Source organism: Mizuhopecten yessoensis, unplaced genomic scaffold (genome assembly GCF_002113885.1).
Source record: "Mizuhopecten yessoensis strain PY_sf001 unplaced genomic scaffold, ASM211388v2 scaffold10917, whole genome shotgun sequence".
Taxonomy (NCBI): domain Eukaryota; kingdom Metazoa; phylum Mollusca; class Bivalvia; order Pectinida; family Pectinidae; genus Mizuhopecten; species Mizuhopecten yessoensis.
In genome coordinates this window covers 1572334-1592548 of record NW_018408786.1, presented here as the reverse complement: position 1 = coordinate 1592548, position 20215 = coordinate 1572334, and the positions used below count along the sequence as shown (strand labels likewise).

At 35.8% G+C, this 20215-nt stretch overlaps 1 protein-coding gene across 6 annotated transcripts; it reads right to left on the bottom strand.

The window, feature by feature from the left end:
• Positions 1-256: 256 nt before the first annotated feature.
• LOC110463561 (eukaryotic translation initiation factor 4B-like) lies at positions 257-20070 on the bottom strand. 6 transcript variants are annotated; one of them, XM_021518244.1, is made up of 18 exons: positions 20033-20070; positions 16331-16478; positions 16185-16288; positions 15011-15201; positions 13947-14054; positions 13702-13756; positions 12977-13096; positions 12447-12782; positions 11324-11399; positions 10875-10906; positions 10291-10390; positions 9264-9395; positions 8919-9046; positions 6934-7202; positions 5377-5491; positions 4957-5029; positions 3296-3362; positions 257-2922 (listed from the first exon to the last, which is right to left on the bottom strand). In XM_021518244.1, the coding sequence occupies exons 1-18, from the start codon at positions 20043-20045 to the stop codon at positions 2866-2868; spliced, it is 2124 nt and encodes a 707-aa protein (XP_021373919.1). In that variant the 5' UTR covers positions 20046-20070; the 3' UTR covers positions 257-2865. The 6 variants fall into 6 exon arrangements, with proteins under 6 accessions (XP_021373919.1, XP_021373916.1, XP_021373918.1 ...); XM_021518241.1 differs by having other exon boundaries at positions 16185-16478; XM_021518243.1 differs by having other exon boundaries at positions 8934-9046; positions 16185-16478.
• Between the last annotated feature and the right edge of the window lie 145 nt (positions 20071-20215).

The following is a 20215-nucleotide window of genomic DNA, read 5'->3' as shown; positions in this document are numbered from 1 at the left end:
ATTAAAAGTGTATTACTCGACTAATTGACCGATATCTTATCACATTTTGCGGACAATAAAGATTTATTATTGATCAAATCCGAATTACACATCTCGCTATTGTTACAAGTAAATCTTGGTAAAGTTTTCACTTTGAAGCTATATGTTTTAAGAAATCTAAAATGTGAAAACATTGACAAGACGGACATGGACAAAGCTTCATGGCAAAAGTTCATTTGCTGAACAAACACACACAACAAATAACAAAATCCCGATATTAAATGTACATTTTGGAATATTTTATTGAATCGATTATCACCCAATTTCGGGTGGCACTATTTACATCGCGCGAGATTTAATCAAAACGTCAGACGCTCATCACGAGAGTTATGTACAAGTTCACTCTGAGCATCTCACCTAGGGAGAGGAATAGAATGACCATCTATCGTAAAACAGATGACCTCGATAATGATGTATATGAATATGTACAAAAAAAATGAGTGTGAAATTAATTTGTAAATTAAGTGATAATTAGTATGAGAATCACATGTATGGTTGGTGCAATCGAACCCCAAAAGTGGGGGGTGAAATGGGAAACACATGCTTAATTGTACTGATATGCTTTCAGATTTTAACGTTTCAAAGTAAAGTGCTGCAAATGAATTCAGTTTAGGACTGACGTTTTCTAGCATATAAATTTGATTTCATCATGAAAATGAACCTAATTCATGTTGCTTTCATTCAACAAAACTGCTAAAAAAATATGAAAAATCATCCTGTATATATATACACAAAAAAGTTCTTTTTACATCATTTTTGTAAATTATGTAAAATATTTAACAGGACCTTGAGATTTGTTCTCTACAAAAAAAATATTGTATTCCTAAACAGAGAGGTGTATCAGAGCACTATAGCTATGAAGGTAAGGTGTTTATTTAAGTGAATGATGAAAATGTTGAAATGTTTTTTTCTGTTTAAAAAGAGTGTGAAAAAAATGTTCAGATCAAGCTGTGTCAGAGGCAGCCCAAATATTACTCATGATGCGAAGTTCTAAATATAGTTACAAAAAAAACCCACAAAAAACTCGGAGACAAGCATACCAGACATTTGCACCGTTTCGCCATTAAAGGGTAAAAATTTATAACATGATTTGGATTATGAACAATTTATAACGAGAACACATAAATATGTTTTTGCTTAACAGACCAGAAGATCAATGTATGATGCCCCGGCCTCATTATGTGGAACCACATTCTGGTGTATTTCTGGACTCCGTTCAAACACCACACACACAAATAACCACCAATATCCAACAAAAAAACACTTTAATCCCGGGTATTCAAACCCACTCATTCTTTTGAGGAATTTGAACGTAGAATTCAGGTAGATGATAACCTGTAGTGGCTTTGTCTGCAAAAACAGCTGCAGCGCATGAAGAAAAAAAAAGAGAGAAAAATACCAGCGCCACCAGATTCGCATAAACATAAATATACCGGTATGTATTTGTTAAACAATAGCGACCAATCACAAAAGCACATAATGCTTAAACTACACAACACTTTAAGTTGGAGGTACATTTATGCAGGTCTGTAAACTTCGAATTCTGTCGCCTTATAAACATTTATTTGACTTATGTCAGAAATCCATTGACTGTAAAACCAAACAAAGGTAGATCCCGGCAGCCTACACCAGTATCAATAGGGTGCCTCTACATGGTATAAGATAACAACTATAGGGTGATAAATGACTTCGGTTTTGTTAGGTCCTCCCTCCCATGTCTACGCTTTCCCCAATTGTTATAGGAAACATGACTCTAACATATAACAATGAACAGCCGGCAAAGAAATCATACTACAATGTCAAATTCACACAAGCTCTTAATTCATCAAGAACCCTATTGAGATACACAATATAACACGCTCTGTGAATTCCTTGTACCTGTCTGTCTTGCATTTATTTTTAAGGACTAAAGGTATACAAATGTGGGGGGTAGGCAATACTTTACATACGGGCACAAATAATTTGATGAAAAGGAGGTACACTGTATGAACTCATTCACCCCTAAAGACACATTTGAACTCTTCCAATTCAAAGGTTGGAATATTTCATTATGAAATTTCAGGGGTGAATGAGTTAAAGTGATGAGCTTTTATATTCTGTGTTAACTTGGCCATATTGACCCCATAATGTCTCTTAAAAGAGAGAAAGTGAATCTTCATTTTGAAATGTGTGTTAAAAGATACTTTTCAATTTTCTACTTTCAGACTTGAGATTAAAGTCCTTTTTAACACATCAACTTCACCAAAAACATATATACAGCAATCAGACGTCCACAGGTATCTGGATTATAGAAATAAACAAACTTCTCAGAGTTTTTCCCTTTTTCATCTAAAAATAGCCAGAAAACGGTATTATCATCAGATTTTCAAACATATTCAACAACAGGAAATACTATAAAAAAAGTCTACCAACAGACCGATACCAAATGAATTCCATACCTGATACGTAGGTATAAAAGTACCCTATACAAATGGAGTAGGAGCATGCATCTAAAACAGTGATAAATGAATCTGTATATTCTTGTCGTCATAAATTAAACCCGGAAAAAACAAGTACCGTCAGGGAAATCAGTGTTCAAATATACTTGAAAACGTGTCCACATTACACCAAACAGTGATGAGGACGGTCGGACAAACCAACTGCTGAACCCACTTTACACAGAGTCAAGAACAATGACTCTCAATCCCAGGTATAAATTAAGCCATTTGAAAAAAAGGGCAGATATATTGCAATCAATTGAAAACTGCGACAAACAAGTTATCTTCACAAATGAGCTTGAAACTGCAGTGTCACATGGCAGTCACATGACTAATTTCCTCCTTGCATCTACTGGTCATCTTCGTCCTCAGGGAGGCTGGAAAATTTGTTTTTGTCACTCCAGTCCTGTGGACAAATACATAACAAAAATTGTATTTTGTCCAACACAGGTTTTAGTACATACTAATAATAATCATTTCAACTTTTGGGAATGTCAAGAGAAACAGGCTTTGAGAGTACAATTTAATTTAAAACTCGAGCCATCTCACAACGCAGCTACTTTGTCTAGGAATGAAGGAGGCTGATTTATAGTGGCAGCACTGTACTTTAACTTTAATTTCTCATGACATAATGTTTCATGTGGTGCCTAGAAACACTGCAAGGTCTTGATGCTAAAGAACATAAGGTGTGATATTGAGAAACAAATCAAATTCGTCCATAAATAACAGAGTTGACCATGGTTTTTGCGTTTTTCAAGCAAGGAAAACAATAAGAATACCTGTTTAGACTTGTTTTCGAATTTGGGCATGTCGTCTATGCTTTTGGGTAACACCTTTTCTTTAGGTCTAAAATTAAAAGAAAAAATATATATATATCCGTCAAATCAACTCATTTGTGTTTCAAAAGCACTTTCAAAATAAAATAATAAGAAACAAAAATTACCCAATCATGAAGCACACATGTAGAGCTATTAGTAAAACTGATGTCATATTCCCAAACAAAGCCTCATTTATAACATTCAAAAACAAACATTTAAACAATAAAACAAAAATATCCTGAATATAAGCCTGGAGTTGAAGATCAAAATCTGTGTGCCCCATTACACTGGATGTGTTGCACTTATAGCCTCTGATACAGATATATGTCAATTTTGGATTAGAGCAACTTATCATATGCATGCAAATAAGCAAGAGGTCCACCAGGCTTTTATCACTCGCACAATTACACGCCTGATAGCAAAGCATTGAAAGTGATGCTTTGCTACTATGAATTTTAATCTTTCAAGTATGCAGGACATCAGTTTGGTAATCAGATCATGGCATAATGTTTGGGGTTAAAAGAATTGTATTTGATCAATTCCAACAGGCAACGCGCTAAACATCATTTTCATTATATACAATTAACTTATTATGTGTTGAAGACCTCAGTGACATGTACAGTCCCGTGACATGCCGATATCAAAAATGTACTCCAACCAGTTTATCCTCCCATAATGCAGTAAACTCGCTACATATTTTACCCTCAACAACATTTTCTTTAAAACCCTTTTTGCACCTTGTTCCCTCCTTCCTCCCCCATCCTCTTCTCTTCCATATACTTATATATATATATATGTACAATATTAGTCAGTGCCGTCCAATCGCAGATTAACAAATAAGAATGTTCACAGGAGTGGATGTGTCACCTGCTGAGCGCTTTTAGTAAGAAAAGTGTTTTGGCTTGAGTTATCGCGTAAACAGATATGCCGTAATATATGTTTAACATTATTGCTTCTAGCATTACTGTACAGCATTTGAAAGGAATTGACTGAAAAATAAAAAAGCTCTTGCATTTACTAACTACACAATGCCCTTATTAGGCAATAAACAGGGCATAACTCCACCAAAAATGCACGTAAACTTCTGAAATGTGAGCTATATTGGTATGCAATATGTGTACTAAGTTTGAGTACAATCAACCCAAGGAAACTTAAGTTATCGCACGGAAACCTCGTTTCGGCCGACATAACCAACGCCGCCGCCGCCAACAAAGTAATACCTATGTGTCGCCTTGTGTTGCAGGTGCCACAGAAAGGAGACGGATTAACTTAAAGTACTTTGTACTTGTTTTCGAATCTTATACGTATATATCATGTTTGTATTACTGGAATATTATACTGATAATAAAATAAAGTTTAAACTAAACATAATTTCATTTAAAATATCTAATTTGTATTATGTCTAATGGGACCGATGAGTGAGAAATGTTGCTGGATGACAGACTGACACCTCCCCTAAAGACTTTGTGTACAATATCTCCACTGCATTGGCCATGTCTGTTACAAACAATTTCATTCCGTCAGAGAACATCTGTATACCAGGAATTTTGAAGTCTTCTTGATATTATGAAATATGAATAGCAGAGACAACCTGTACGGGTGACAGTTTTACGTTGACTTACGATGTTTTTCCTCCTTGTCCCCACGCATTTCCCCCTCTTCCCGAGGACTCTCCTCGTCCTGCAGGCCTGGCATCTGTAATAGTGGCAAATGCAATTTTGATAATTGTTCGCGAAATCAATACAAGAGTTCAATTCTAATGTCTCTGCCTAAACCTCATATTCCCATCTTCAGCAGACAGATGATTTCAGCTTCCCTCAGGTAAGAATACATTTAAGAAAAATTCTATGAGATTGTTTCTTGTAAAAGATTAAGATCCAGCTGTTCTCCATAAGAAACTAAACAGAGACAAAATGGACTGATAAAGTGCCAATGTGGGGTTGTCTGTTTTAATTACCCACAGGAGTATGTGACAATGTATAAAGACAAATTAAATCATTTTTTTATTAAGAGCAAAAAACGTTTTTTGTAAGGAGGCGTACCCTGTGGTTTGTCATGAGATCGCTTTGCCCATGCGTTATTGCCTGGAGCCTCTTCTGCATGGTGTGTTTCAGTGCTGCGGCCCCTCCCCCAGGCTGAAGGGGCAGGCTCGGAAGTCTGAAAGATGGTATAATTATAAACATTTATAAACAAGGTCAGAAGCAACAATGGTCAAATTAACTGTCCAGGGCAGAACTTAGGTTGACTGTATGGCTATCAAATGTCAGAAACCACAACCTTCAAATTTATTGTTAAGACAAGAGCTTGGCAAGGGTCAACATATTTCCAGGAACAATGAAAGTTGTTGCACACACACAACAGATAAATCGAACACATGAATACAGTTGGTGGGGAGAGGTATTAACTGAGTTACTTGTTTTCTGCAATTAGCCTAGCTACCTCTGTCTGTGGAGTGTTGCCATGGCTTACTCCCTATATGTAAGCCTACCTCTGTCTGTGAAGTGTTGACATAGACTTACTCCCTATATGTTAGCCTACCTCTGTGGAGTGTTGACATAGACTTACTCCCTATATGTAAGCCTACCTCTGTGGAGTGTTGACACAGACTTACTCCCTATATGTAAGCCTATCTCTGTATGTGGAGTGTTGACACAGCCTTACTCCCTATATGTAAGCCTACCTCTGTCTGTGGAGTGTTGACATAGACTTACTCCCTATATGTAATCCTACCTCTGTCTGTGGAGTGTTGACATAGACTTACTCCCTATAAGTAAGCCAACCTCTGTGTGTGGAGTGTTGACATAAGACTTACTCCCTATATGCAAGCCTACCTCTGTCTGTGGAGTGTTGACATAGCCTTACTCCCTATAAGTAAGCCAACCTCTGTCTGTGGAGTGTTGACATAGACTTACTCCCTATAAGTAAGCCAACCTCTGTCTGTGGAGTGTTGACATAAGACTTACTCCCTATATGTAAGCCTACCTCTGTCTGTGGAGTGTTGATATAGACTTACTCCCTTTATGTAAGCCAACCTCTGTCTGTGGAGTGTTAACATAGACTTACTCCCAATATGTAAGCCTACCTCTGTCTGGAGTGTTGACATAGACTTACTCCCTATATGTAAGCCTACCTCTGTCTGTGGAGTGTTGACATAGCCTTACTCCCTATATGTAAGCCAACCTCTGTCTGTGGAGTGTTGACATAGACTTACTCCCTATATGTAAGCCAACCTCTGTCTGTGGGGTGTTGACATAGACTTACTCCCAATATGTAAGCCTACCTCTGTCTGTGGAGTGTTGACATAGACTTACTCCATATATGTAAGCCTACCTCTGTTTGTGGGGTGTTGACCAAGATATACTCATAAGCCTAGCTTTGTCTTTGGGCTGTTGACCGCGATATACTTGTAAGCCTAGCTTTCTGTGGAGTGTTGACATAGACTTACTCCCTATATGTAAGCCTACCTCTGTTTGTGGGGTGTTGACCAAGATATACTCATAAGCCTAGCTTTGTCTTTGGGGTGTTGACCGCGATATACTTGTAAGCCTAGCTTTCTGTGGGTTTTTTAGCCTAGATTTACTCCTTATATGTAAGCCTACCTCTGTCTGTGGGGGTGATGCTGACTTGGGTTCATTCTTGGGAGGTGATTTGCTTGTGGGTGTATTTGGAACATCAACCTTCCTTTTCTCCCAGATGTTTACTGAGGGTGGTGGGGCTGGGACCAGCTTCACATCCTCACGTTGTGCCGGGGAAACTGGACTCTTGGGAGTGTCTTTACTATCCTCGCCACCGGAAAACACCTCTGTGGAGTTGTTTGAGATCTCACTGTCCCTTCGTGATCTTGATGGTGATGTGATCGGTTGAGGACCTATAAGTAACATGTCGTAAAGATTTACACTTTTCATGACACAATCATTTAACTTACGGCTTATTGATAGTAGTCTTAATGATCCATCAACCCAATTTAGTCCTACAGAGTCACACAGAAGTCCTAAATGCACATCAACTGTAGAAGTTATCACATCGTGAGACTTAGACTTTGATATATAAACCACAATCTTATGGCTAAATTAAATGAATTCAAACATAATATAAACAATTAATTCCTCTTTGCAACATATGAAATATATGAAATAATAGTCTTCATGATTTATACAAATATATACATATACATCAACCTAATAAAGTTAAATACAGGTAAATACAATAGTCTTCATGATTTATACAAATATATACATATACATCAACCTAATAAAGTTAAATACAGGTAAATACAATAGTCTTCATGATTTATACAAATATATACATATACATCAACCTAATAAAGTTAAATACAGGTAAATACAATAGTCTTCATGATTTATACAAATATATACATATACATCAACCTAATAAAGTTAAATACAGGTAAATACAATAGTCTTCATGATTTATACAAATATATACATATACATCAACCTAATAAAGTTAAATACAGGTAAATACAATAGTCTTCATGATTTATACAAATATATACATATACATCAACCTAATAAAGTTAAATACAGGTAAATACAATAGTCTTCATGATTTATACAAATATATACATATACATCAACCTAATAAAGTTAAATACAGGTAAATACAATAGTCTTCATGATTTATACAAATATATACATATACATCAACCTAATAAAGTTAAATACAGGTAAATACAATAGTCTTCATGATTTATACAAATATATACATATACATCAACCTAATAAAGTTAAATACAGGTAAATACAATAGTCTTCATGATTTATACAAATATATACATATACATCAACCTAATAAAGTTAAATACAGGTAAATACAATAGTCTTCATGATTTATACAAATATATACATATACATCAACCTAATAAAGTTAAATACAGGTAAATACAATAGTCTTCATGATTTATACAAATATATACATATACATCAACCTAATAAAGTTAAATACAGGTAAATACAATAGTCTTCATGATTTATACAAATATATACATATACATCAACCTAATAAAGTTAAATACAGGTAAATACAATAGTCTTCCAAACCATTAGCCCAATAAGGTCTTACAGATACACACCGTGGTTTAAATTATCAGTAACAATGTTTTACAGTGCTTTAAAAACTCATTAATGCAGTTTGCAATTGGTGCAGTAGCAGGTCAGTATCTTAATGTCTTCGAAGCAATCCAGGACATAGACATATTACATTAGTCACCTCGTATAATCACGAAGTGGAATACATTTGGTCTATTCTTCCCCCAAAACAAACACAGACACAAATCCCCAGGAAAAAGTAAGTGATAAACAGTAATACACCATGTATGGTAATAGGTGATTTTCTGCCTTATATACTCATGATAAGAGCTTGTTTTATTCCGTCTTTGCGTATTGCAGAGTTATCTTCTCTTGGGAGCAGGTATTGATTGTTACGTCATTGGTTTGGGCGAGAAAATTACGTCGCTTTCTCAAAAATTGATGATGTTACTCTCACAAACAAGTGACGTAACAATCAATACCTGCTCCCAAGAGAAGATAACTCTGCAATACGCAAAGACGGAATAAAAACATACCAGGTCGGCCTTTACCACTACTCCCACTGCTCAGTCGACGCTGCCGTCCCTCCATTTTATCTGTAGAATTCTGTCGGGTTCGTACCGGGCCACTTTGACCGGCAGCTGGCTGTGAGTTATTGTAGTAGCTATAATCACAACATGTTTTGATTCAATATCCATTTTAAATGAAATGCACAAATACAGCAGGATAAATGGAACAGTCTACATGTTTTTTTTAAGTGAGCATGCATAATTATCAATTTATTTTGACAACAGTGAACAAAAAACACGAAAATAACTGCAGCTATTATTTTAAGTCGATTCACTTTAAAACAAATATTTATACTTCTACTGATTACTTACTAATTCCGGCTTTCTTTCTCGTCATCGTATCCTCGACGGGCCTCTTCTTCCTTTTTCTTCAATCGTTCTTCAATTTCTCTTTCTTTAGCTGCCGTGTCAACAGGCTTGGCGTTCCCAAATATAGAGGCTGACCTATTGAGTTTGATATGATAAAATGTTCCCTTTTAGATCAATGTCATTTTGAAGCTTCTCACAGACCTCCCTCTTTTTTCAAGAGTTTTGAAAATTCTCTTACAACTTACAACATACATCAAAAAGAAGAATATGCAAATCCTTATTAAATAAAGATTTACAAATCTCCGAAAAAAATAACAGACTAAATGAGGAATACACAATCTGAAACTGAACCAGCATTTAGCAGATCAAAAACTCATTCCTTTGATGATGTTCAATGGAGTCGAAATTCATATGCAGACCGAAATGTTATACAGTACAGCAGAATGCCAATGCAAACAACCATTAATTATCGGAACTTTCGAACCTTGGTGATGTGTCCCATTATGTTACTTGCTTTAATACTGTACGATAAGTTTATCTTAACAACTGCTTATCACAACCCGAGCGATGACTCTCCGAAAAGGTTCGACACATCACTCAAAAGAAAAGGTGATGACAAGCAGAGAAAAAATATTAATATCCATGACAGTGATATGTAATTAGGATACTTAATTCAGCTTGATGGTACTTTTGACCTTAAAACTAAGTTTGACCCAAAAGGCTCAATTTTTTTTTTAAATAATACCCTTTTTCACCATTTAGTGATTTTTCGCAGGATCGGGTGGGTCTTTCTTCAGTAATTCAATAGTTTAATTTCGAACATTGGATAATACAGATATGTTAACATTTGTGAAATTATAGTTTGCTATTTGTCATATTTCAGAGTTTGGAGAATACTTGGTGCCAAAATCACACCTTTATCTTATCATACTTTTGTCCGATGTCCCAGAAATTAAGCGTACTAATAAAGGTATCATGCACATTGAATGTAGTTTCAGTATCCCCATATAACTTTGAGATACAGCCGTACCTGTTCTCTGCAGGCTTGGTCTTGGCCATGGGTTTAACAGGCTCCTCCGCTGGTTTTGAACGTGGCTGTAGATTCAACCTGGGTCTATCCTTAGCAGCATCTGGAAAAAGCAACATTTACTCCAGTTACTAGTTTATACATTCTCCTACTAGCAGGATACGAAATGCACCGGTCGTGACTGTGTATTATGACACTTCTATCCAACACAAATGTATGGTGAAGAAATGGCTTTCTCCCATACTTGCCCGTGAAAGACAGTAATTGACCCGTGAAAAGATAAACCTCTCTTTCCCAAGGAAAAGACAGCCTACACACGCTAAGACGTCGCCAACAATGAATGGAAGTATTTCCGCCAGACAGGTCCGTCAAATGACATTGGCGTTTGAAATAGTTCCGTTGTTTTGACTGTTAGATTAATTAATTAATTCCGCAACGCCTCATGCTAGACAGCCAAACTCTTACCCGAGGGTTGAGATTTCCCTGGGCACGGACCACACCCATGTAGCATTCTATTATTTCTACCCTTACGTACACGAAGTAATATACTCCATTACTACTCTTTTCACTCTAGACTGTGATCTTACCTTGACTAGGCTCCTGGCTACCTCTTTCAGACCTGCAAAGTCAAAGTTTCAAATTTTAAATTTTAAAAATTTCATTCTTCAATATTAATATATCTAATTTGTGAGGAAAGGGGGATGGGGTAGAGGTTGGGAATGAGGATTAATAAGCTTTTCGACAGAAATTATTATGTGAATATACATACCAAATTAATGAGACTGGCTTTAATATCACAATGACAATTTTCTGAGGTACAGTACATACAACAGCTGAGTTCAACATATCAACTTTGATAAATGGTGTACATCAATATAAATCATTAAGTTTACAAGCTGGCAATCAAATCTGTCAAGTCAATACATTCTCTGAAGAAAAATAGGAAGATTTATTTTTGGACCAGTCAAACAGGCTTTAACAGGCTGTAAGTGATTTGGATTCTATCTCGTGTGTTTGTGCCTACACTGATACCCACCTGCCCCCATACCTATCATCATATCCTCCGCGGTCGTCGTTACGGTATCCCGACCCGTAGCCACGTCGACCGCCATCTGTAAAACAACAGCCAATTTATCAAAAGGATTCAAACGCAGCATCATAGCATTTATAAACAGCATTTCTTAAATTTACATATAAATTGTAGAACAAAAGGAAATTGAAGTAATACAAGACTATAATTAATGTATCACATTCCTTTTATCAAAATTAAACATCAATCTGTTGACTACTTATAAAACACGATATTTATCATGCATTAAGCCTTGGGGTCAAACACATAATCTCTGATTCTGAAAGTGCAGGCTCAGTATACGTACAGGACAATGAAAAAGTATTTGTTGGGAATTCTACTGAATTTCAATAGATACTGTGATTACATCAAAGGTCATTGCAAACTTGTTACATATGTAGTCCTCTACCCTTCAAGGTGTTTGAAGGACAAGTTGGCCAGACATGTCCAATGACACATAACCACATACACTCAGACATTTGTCCCAAGCCAGCTTAAAACAGTAATTTATTTAGTAGTGCTATACCTGTTTATTACCAAGCCTCTACAAATCTAACACTACTGGTGATTCTGTACACAGATTAAGCTTGTGGGAATGGGATAGTGTTGTTTTAAAAGTAAAGGGAATATCTAATTTGTATTTTTCCACATCAATACAAAAATGTGAAATCCTAGCTGTATCAACTTTGATATTTAGTTCCAATCAGAAGCATTGTTAATTGATGAAAAATGGTCGGTATTTTCTGAAGCTTCATCTAGCAACACCCCCCACACCCCAACCCCCATTTTTTAAAAAGATCTATTAGAGGTGGAAAATTATCACAAATCAGTGAAGATGTTCTTGTCTCATGCATAATCTTGTTAGCAAATCTGCATAACTTTCCATCAAAAATAGTTACATTTTATTTCAAACATCCTTTTCTTTGATCAGAGGAAGAAGTTCATGTTTACAACAGAGATAGGAAAGTTTTAAATAAAAAGGAATCAGTATCTCAATCTCCAACCATCAACTTAGCAAATTAACATCAGGACTTCAGGCATCTGGACATCTGGTATGTTCAGAGCCGAGTATCGGAGGATAACAGCTCACCTCTGTTGTAGCCTCGATCTCCATGACCTCTGCCATCCTCATATCTCCCATAACCTCGACCTCTATTACCTCCAAAGCCACTGTCTCGACCTCCACGGTCGTCATAGCGATCAAATCCCCTTGAGGGGCCCCGTTCATCTCTGTTATAACCACCACCTCTTTGGGGTCCTCGATCATCATATCTGTCTCTACTTGGTGCCTCCTCATATCTGCTGAAACCACCGCCACCCCTTGGTGGGCCTCTTTCAAAGCTCCCTCGATCATTGTCAAAACCCCCTCTTGATGGTGGTCCTCCATCGCCTCGATTACTACCCCATGCGCCTGGTCGCTCAGATTCTTAAAAATTGAAAAACATATTTCTGATTCATCCACTAGAAAACAAACAACTGATTGTACACTATATGGCATAGTCTTCAGAAAAACAAATTTATTGTTCGATATGTTGTGTAGTCCCTGAATTACAAACTGAAACGTGGGGCTGTAATGATAAGATCTGGCCCGAGAACCTGGTATATGTAAGACAATCTTACCATGTACATGTGCACTAGGTGCAGGCTCTTGTTGAGGATCCCGACGTCTCCAGTCACTTTCTGTTCGGTCAGGGCCATCATTCTCTCGCTTCTCAAAGCCACCTCCGCTACCACCCCGCTCTGTGAACACATACACACACAGTCAAGATTACTAAGTAAGCACTAAATGTCTTTGATAGAAGTTCAAACAAGGGCAATCATAAGCAATTTTGTATAGTGTTTAATTAACAAAATTTGGAGAAATTTAATACACAATACATTGTATATTGAATGCTATTTTTATACCTATAGTGAGTATTAATAGTTCAATTCTATGAGGTTTTTTTATTTTTATTAGAGAAGGTGTTTTTTATAAGTTTTTAACTGCTTATTTATGAGTAGAGACCTACGGTTTAAAACAATTCTGAACATAATATAACAATAATTCTTTAAATGATCATCAAGTACAGAAAAAAAATGTCCCTTTTTATCATTATCTTAAATGAGAAATACAGTGCTAACTAACATAACACTATTATTATATCAATCTACACTGTTGTCTATAATCTAAGGGAGATAATTACAACCCACCATCAGTCAAGAAAATCCAAGTGTGTTTTTAATTCCTCTGTAAATACCAAATTCATGTTTAATGATATGAATGGCAATTTCATCAAGATATGTTATATCGCATGCGTTCTATAAGAACAACACAGTATACCAAGTAGTATTCAATGTTTACAAACCATTTTGTTGATTTTGTCCTGCTAAATCTACTCGTATTTGACGTCCACCCATGGTCTGAAAAATAAAAAGGTTACACGATTTTATTAAACCACTTTTATACAATGACAAGCTTTACACACAAATTGTTACCGGTGTGCATTTAAACAGACTCTGATTTATAGAAAATCACATGGTAGGATTGTATTTTCAATATGATTGTAAAATAACTGTTGGAAATATCAAAAATGTCTCCGATGTCGTTTACCTCTTCATTCATGGACAGGGCATCAATGAGAGATTGTCGGTCAGCTAACTCCACATATCCAAATCCCCGCAGACGACCGCCATCATTGGGTAGCCGAACATTTACAACCTGTGTGAAATATATACCCATGCACATCAAACAGTTGTCATACAAAGTTGAGCTTAGATCAATCCCACCACTGTTTAATCCAGGTGTCCGGCTTTCAAATCAGTGTCCTTTATAGTGACATGTGGCCTTTTTCTTCTTCAAATAAAAATGTCCTAGGTGTTCTGCTTAAAATTCTTCCATTTTTGCTAGAAATGAAAATGGCTGGATTATGGAGACTAAACTAAACTCACACTCAGTGACTCACACAAAACCATAACCATTAACGTTTAACAATTATTTCTACAGATTTTATGTTGTAGGTGTCAAAACTTTAATTTAAAATTTAGAATTTTTCTTTAAGCTTTTATTGCATTGCATGTTAATGAAGAAACAATTTTTACTGATGATTTGATGAATAAATATTAAAGTTCACCTAATATTTCACATGCTTTGTAACAACATTTGTCTTTTCAGTAGTGCATGTATATAGCCACCACCATCATTAGCCAAAACAAGGATAATTTCAATAAAACAGATCGTAAGCCGAATAAATCTAAAGACAATATAACATAGTCAGAATATTACTTTGATCCAATCAATAATACCCAGTATATTACCAACTCTTCCAAGATTTCATGTAACTGTTTGTAAAGTTGCAGAGTTAAAATACTAACTCCAGCGTGAATCTTAATGATAGACAGACCAGTACCATGCTCCTTTCCACATTATTGATGGAACAAAATAATAGCAAGAAAGTACCAAGTATATATGGCCCATTGAAGCTGGAAAATGTGATTCGCATCGCCTTCCTAATCCGTGATTCAAATGATGAACTGAACCCAGCGCAGATAGGGGTCAACTTCTGTATTAGGTGTATTGTTACAAATTTTCATTAAGAGAAAATCACCACTATTGTTTATTTGTATGGACTTTTTCCATTTATAAGCATTTACAGGCAAAATAATTTGATGACTTACATTCAATTTTTGGAAAAACTCTTCTATACTCTCTTCTGATGCCTCATAGGGGAGGTTTCCGATGAAGGCAGTGAATGGACCGCTTGTTGGTACTTGGGACATATCTACATCTGGATCCCGCGAAGCCTTTGGGGCTGTTGGCAGCTTGGAGCGGTCTATCATTGGTTTCCCATATTCCGGGTCACCCATGTCTGAAAAACAGTTACAGAACCTTGTATCTTCGGATTGATTTTTAAGTTCCATTGGTGGTTGCAAAATTGCTACACTGACATTTCAAGTAACAAAATTATATCACGCGCACAGAAATGTTTGATGAACTGCTGGAGGTTTCACAGGTAATGCAGGTTGATATATCTGGAGCAAATGTCACTATTCCATTTTTCCAGTCATTACCAAATTAGGTAAGGATTTCTTGTTTTAATTACAAACACAAGGGTTTTTAGTTTATCAAGGATGCTTTAATTTTCAAGCCTGTTTAACGACCCAATTCTTGTTAAAAATGTGGCTCCCTTCCTATTGTAGTATTTGTAATTGTTATAATGTTTATAATCCAAAGTTCCCAAGATGATGATTACAATCATATTTTGTTTGAATTTAGGAAGGGAGGAAGGATAAAAGTCGTGTTTCTACTGGCAAGCTGTTCCAAATTTGGCTCCCTTCCTTTTATAGTATTTGTAATTGTTATAATGGTTATCCAAAGTTCCCAAGATGATTCTGATGTCAAGAGATTTTGTTCCCACTTAATCACAGGGTATGTTCCCATAAACCCTAAACAATTGATAACCCCTGGACCAGGTAGCTAATAATATAACCAAACTGACTGGAACAGCCCTTATTCTGCTCCTTTCAAATGACACTTTTCTACTTTTATGTAAATTAATATAAAGGGCAAGTTAAAAAGAAAATACTTTCAGGCTATTAGCCATAAAAAGCTACCTGTCTGCCTGTCTTTTGAACGGGCAGTTTTCTTAAAAAGGCCCATTTAGACGGGCAACTTCTCACTATATCCTTACTATTTTACTTAATTTTGGACAGGCAGTTTTGTCAAAATGGGCTTATATTAATGTCACCTTTTTGGACAGGTAGGTTTGAAATCTGGCTAAAGCCTGGTCAATACATGTATTAAAATCCCAGGCTTACTTCCTACATTTTCTTGCTTCATCTGTATACTTACCATCCATAGATAAGGACTCCATTTCAGCAGCCCAGTCCACTTTACCACCGTAACCTCTGGAATCCCGATCCCGTCCATAACTACTACTTCCATAGCTATTAGACCCAGAATCCCGTCCATAACTACTACTTCCATAGCTATTAGACCCAGAATCCCGTCCATAGCTACTATTTCCATAGCTATTAGACCCACCGCCGTAACTATTTGAACTCGTATCTGGGCCGCTGGTCTTGTCATCCGACAGGAAGTCGGTCAGAGCCATCTTGGTGCCCTTCATCTTCTGCTTCTTCTTCCCTATAATAAGACAAAATGGAGATTTGAAACTGTCAAATGCATTTATTGCTTTGAAGTAAAGAAAATTTTCAGCCACCAAAAAAATATAAACATAGATTAGTATTGCATTAATGTATATCAATTTCATAAATGCTGAAACTGTGTATAATTAATTATCTATAAACGATTAAAAATTGACATTTTATAATAAAAGCATATACACATAGTAATTGCATGCAAGAGTTATCGTTCTTGAAAAACTTCACAGTAGTGAAATAGGTAGCCGGTTTCTGAAGTACAGAAAAATGGACACATGTGACTCATTGATTAAAAAACAACTGAATTAATGCCTGGATTGCTTTGCAATACTTTAATATTGAAAGAACACACTGTGTGCATGTTCTGTCAATAATAAGCATACATTATTCATCACTTTAATATTAAACATTAGTTTATGTGGAAATTGTGATACTGTCTCCCTACATTGGATTTTCAACTAGGGATGTACTTCCTATTTCCGTTTAGCAATACACTCCTATGACCTTAAGGACTTTCCACCCTTCGTAATAAACATGATTTTCTTGTCGTATTTTCGTGTCGTCATTTCCGTATTGCGTATCGGGCATTCCATTACCATAGTGTAAATTATAGCAACACCGGGTAAACAATAGAACACGTGCGTGGCGATGACATGTCAACACTCGATATCAAGACTTAACTTGGAAATGTAATCACACGTACTTCAGAAATAAAGCTTATGATACAAAGACATTAATTAACTCCCGGGAAGACACTGACATAAGATCAGACGACTTCAAGGTCGTATATGAGGCGCATGGAATGCAGACTGATGCGTTTTATTTACCGACCTCACCTGTACATATCACGTGCTAACAGTAGTTTGCAAGCTTTTGGTCGCTACGACTTTTGTTGTCGAGCGAGTTACGCTCTGTCAGATTAATCGTTTTACAAATGCAATTACATTAACTTAACATGCACGTGACAACGGCATACCCGGTAGCCTATGGTTACATATGACATGCAAATATACCATGCGTAAGCGGGCTATGGAATGATGTCTAAAGTGTACATGAATGAGAGTAATTTTGTTCCATAAAAGAACAGTCAATTGACAATTAAATATAGTAATTTAATTTATTTCTGTCGTTTTTGATATAGTAAAGAAAATAAGTGTCATTGTATAATTTCTATCCCTCTGCAAAAAGTTCCGTTTTTTTAACGGTAGACAATTAACTCTTATCAGAATCAAAATCATTGTAAAATGTAAAATAAATGAAATATAAAGACTTTGTGTGTATTTGGTTCAATTTTTCACTCTTTTTGTATGAAACTATGTGTCCTATTTGCTTTTAGCTTGTCATTAGTAACTTTTCCCCATACAATTTCAATAAAAAATGCTTTTTGAACCATGTTGTAGATATTTTATGATAAATAAAAATATTTGTATGGTTGATCAGCAATGTTTCTTTTCATTATTCTATTTTTGTGATAGTTTTGAACAATGCCAAACACTCAAAAAATGTGAAAGTGTTGAATTTGACCAAAAAACATATTTTCAGTATTTTTTACCAAAAAATCCCCAGTTAATCGGAATGCTAAGATTTTTACAAAATCATCTCTACATAGTGACATAACCATTATGTGAAAATTCTGGCTAATTGCGAAATTGCGAAAGGCTGGAGCCTCCTTAAGCTTCCCTCTTGGACAACATCAAAATTGCAATAGGCCTAAACACTTCAATCAATCAAATATTGAAATAACTTCACTGACACAACCCAACGGGGTAGTTCGACCACGTCATCAATATAAATCAACTGGCATTGTCCATAGCTCATCTAACGTTTCTTCTATAATTTACCCATTTGACATTTTTTTTAAATGAAGAAATATAACAGGAAGTATGAATTTCTTATGTTAGCCCTTGGATTGTTTTTTATCTTAAAAACTGTACCACTTCCTGTTTATAAAAAATTGGTTTATAATATCTCTGCAAATGAGACAACGAAAACCTGAGGAAATGAAAGCACCACAAATTGTTTTGGAAAGAAGAATATTTGTTAAAGTTAACGTCGTTTCCATGAAGATAACTGAAGGTTCACTATCAAATATGGTCAGACAATGTCTTCTTTGCTCCCTTAATCTGGACTTTGTCATTTGCGGCTGACCATATCTTGAAAACTCAGCTTGTTTAAGTGTGTTCATCTAGTGTTTGGATTCATATTTGAATTCTGCTCTGGGCCATTATATTTTTTGCCCTATTATAATTAAGAAGGCCTTTCTTTATACTACCAGATGTCATTTACCAAGACTTGACTGGACAGAGGGCTTGTCAGATTACATAGGTGTCAACCTCTGAAACCTCCAATGAGGGAAAGATCTCCCTTATTCTACATTTCCAACGAGGGAAAAGTGTGGGAAACATATGACTGAAACTGCTTTGCTGGATTTATCTTTCCCTTTTTATGTATCAAAATTGCCCTAAAAAGCATTCATTTGACTCGGACACACCTGTTGTGATCATTATACACACACACTGCAGTAAGTAGGAGATCAGATGTAAGTTTTTAGTTTGTGTGAGTTTGGACTTGAATGATTATTGTATACATGTAAATCAACCGACGATTCAGGTTATGTTTTTTTCCCAAAAAATTTTGCACACTTTTGTTTATCTACGCAGGCAAGACTAATCCAAATAGATTATCAGTATTAATATATTGTCATCATTAAACATGATCATAGGATTTTGAGTACACCCTTGAGAGTATGCATCCAAAATAAATTTAGACTCTAGGTCTTTAGACACTCCATATTTCAGTAGAAATGCTCTCTGAATTCTGAAAATGTTAAACGTCAAGAATTAAGTGAAAGTCCCGAATTACCTTTCGTTTATCTATAGAGATTAGTGATTTACATTTGTAGCTGATAAGCAGTTTCTATTATATTATTACTTCAATGTTGACATATTTTTCATGCAACACCAAAGAAACATCTTTCACATAACGACAAGAATGACCCGACATCTTGTTTAAATTGATTGAATGCTAAGTGTGGAAGGCCATTTTGCAACTTCATACAACGAAATAACTCTCCCCACGTGCAACTAATCTTCCAACCAATGTCAACAAGACCTTATGTCAGTTATATATGGGTGACCCGGAGCATATTGACAGTTCTAAAAGGATATTCGCAACTCTCATGAAGCGAAATAAAATAAAGGAAAACTGTGAACAGGTTTATTTTTCAACCATTTTATGATTTAGATTGTAGCGTGTAAAGGAATCATGTGCCAAATCGCCTGATCTCTCTAATCTTTGAGTGTGAGAATGTATCCCCTAAATTGGGTGACCGATTTATGGAATATTATGGAAGTGCCACGGTGTTCCCACATGGCATATGCGTTTTCGTTGTAGACAGCAGAATGTAGTGGCATATACAAAAAAAAATGTTAACACTTTTAAAACATTTCACTCGTGGTGTTAAAACCATTACTAAACAGGGGATTTTGACAGAAACAAGATAGTATTATTATAATTCAATGCCATGCGTTCGCCTACCCTGTGCCGCCATTTTGCTGAGCAAGTGTCGTCTCACACTAAAATGAACATGTGACATATTATAAATAAAAATGTTTAATATATAACATTATGTTATATAACATATAATAACCAATGTATGTTGTATGGAACGAGTTTCTAATTTATCATAGTATTTAATGAGTGTGCATATTTACTCCGGGT

What these genes read in the sequence shown, in the direction of transcription:
- LOC110463561 (XM_021518241.1), bottom strand. An exon ending in AGTTTTTCCAAAAATTGAAT is followed by an intron (nt 14,055 to 15,010) that starts GTAAGTCATCAA and finishes TATTTCACACAG; the next exon opens with GTTGTAAATGTTCGGCTACC. An exon ending in GGACAAGGAGGAAAAACATC is followed by an intron (nt 3,363 to 4,956) that starts GTAAGTCAACGT and finishes TTTTAATTTTAG; the next exon opens with ACCTAAAGAAAAGGTGTTAC.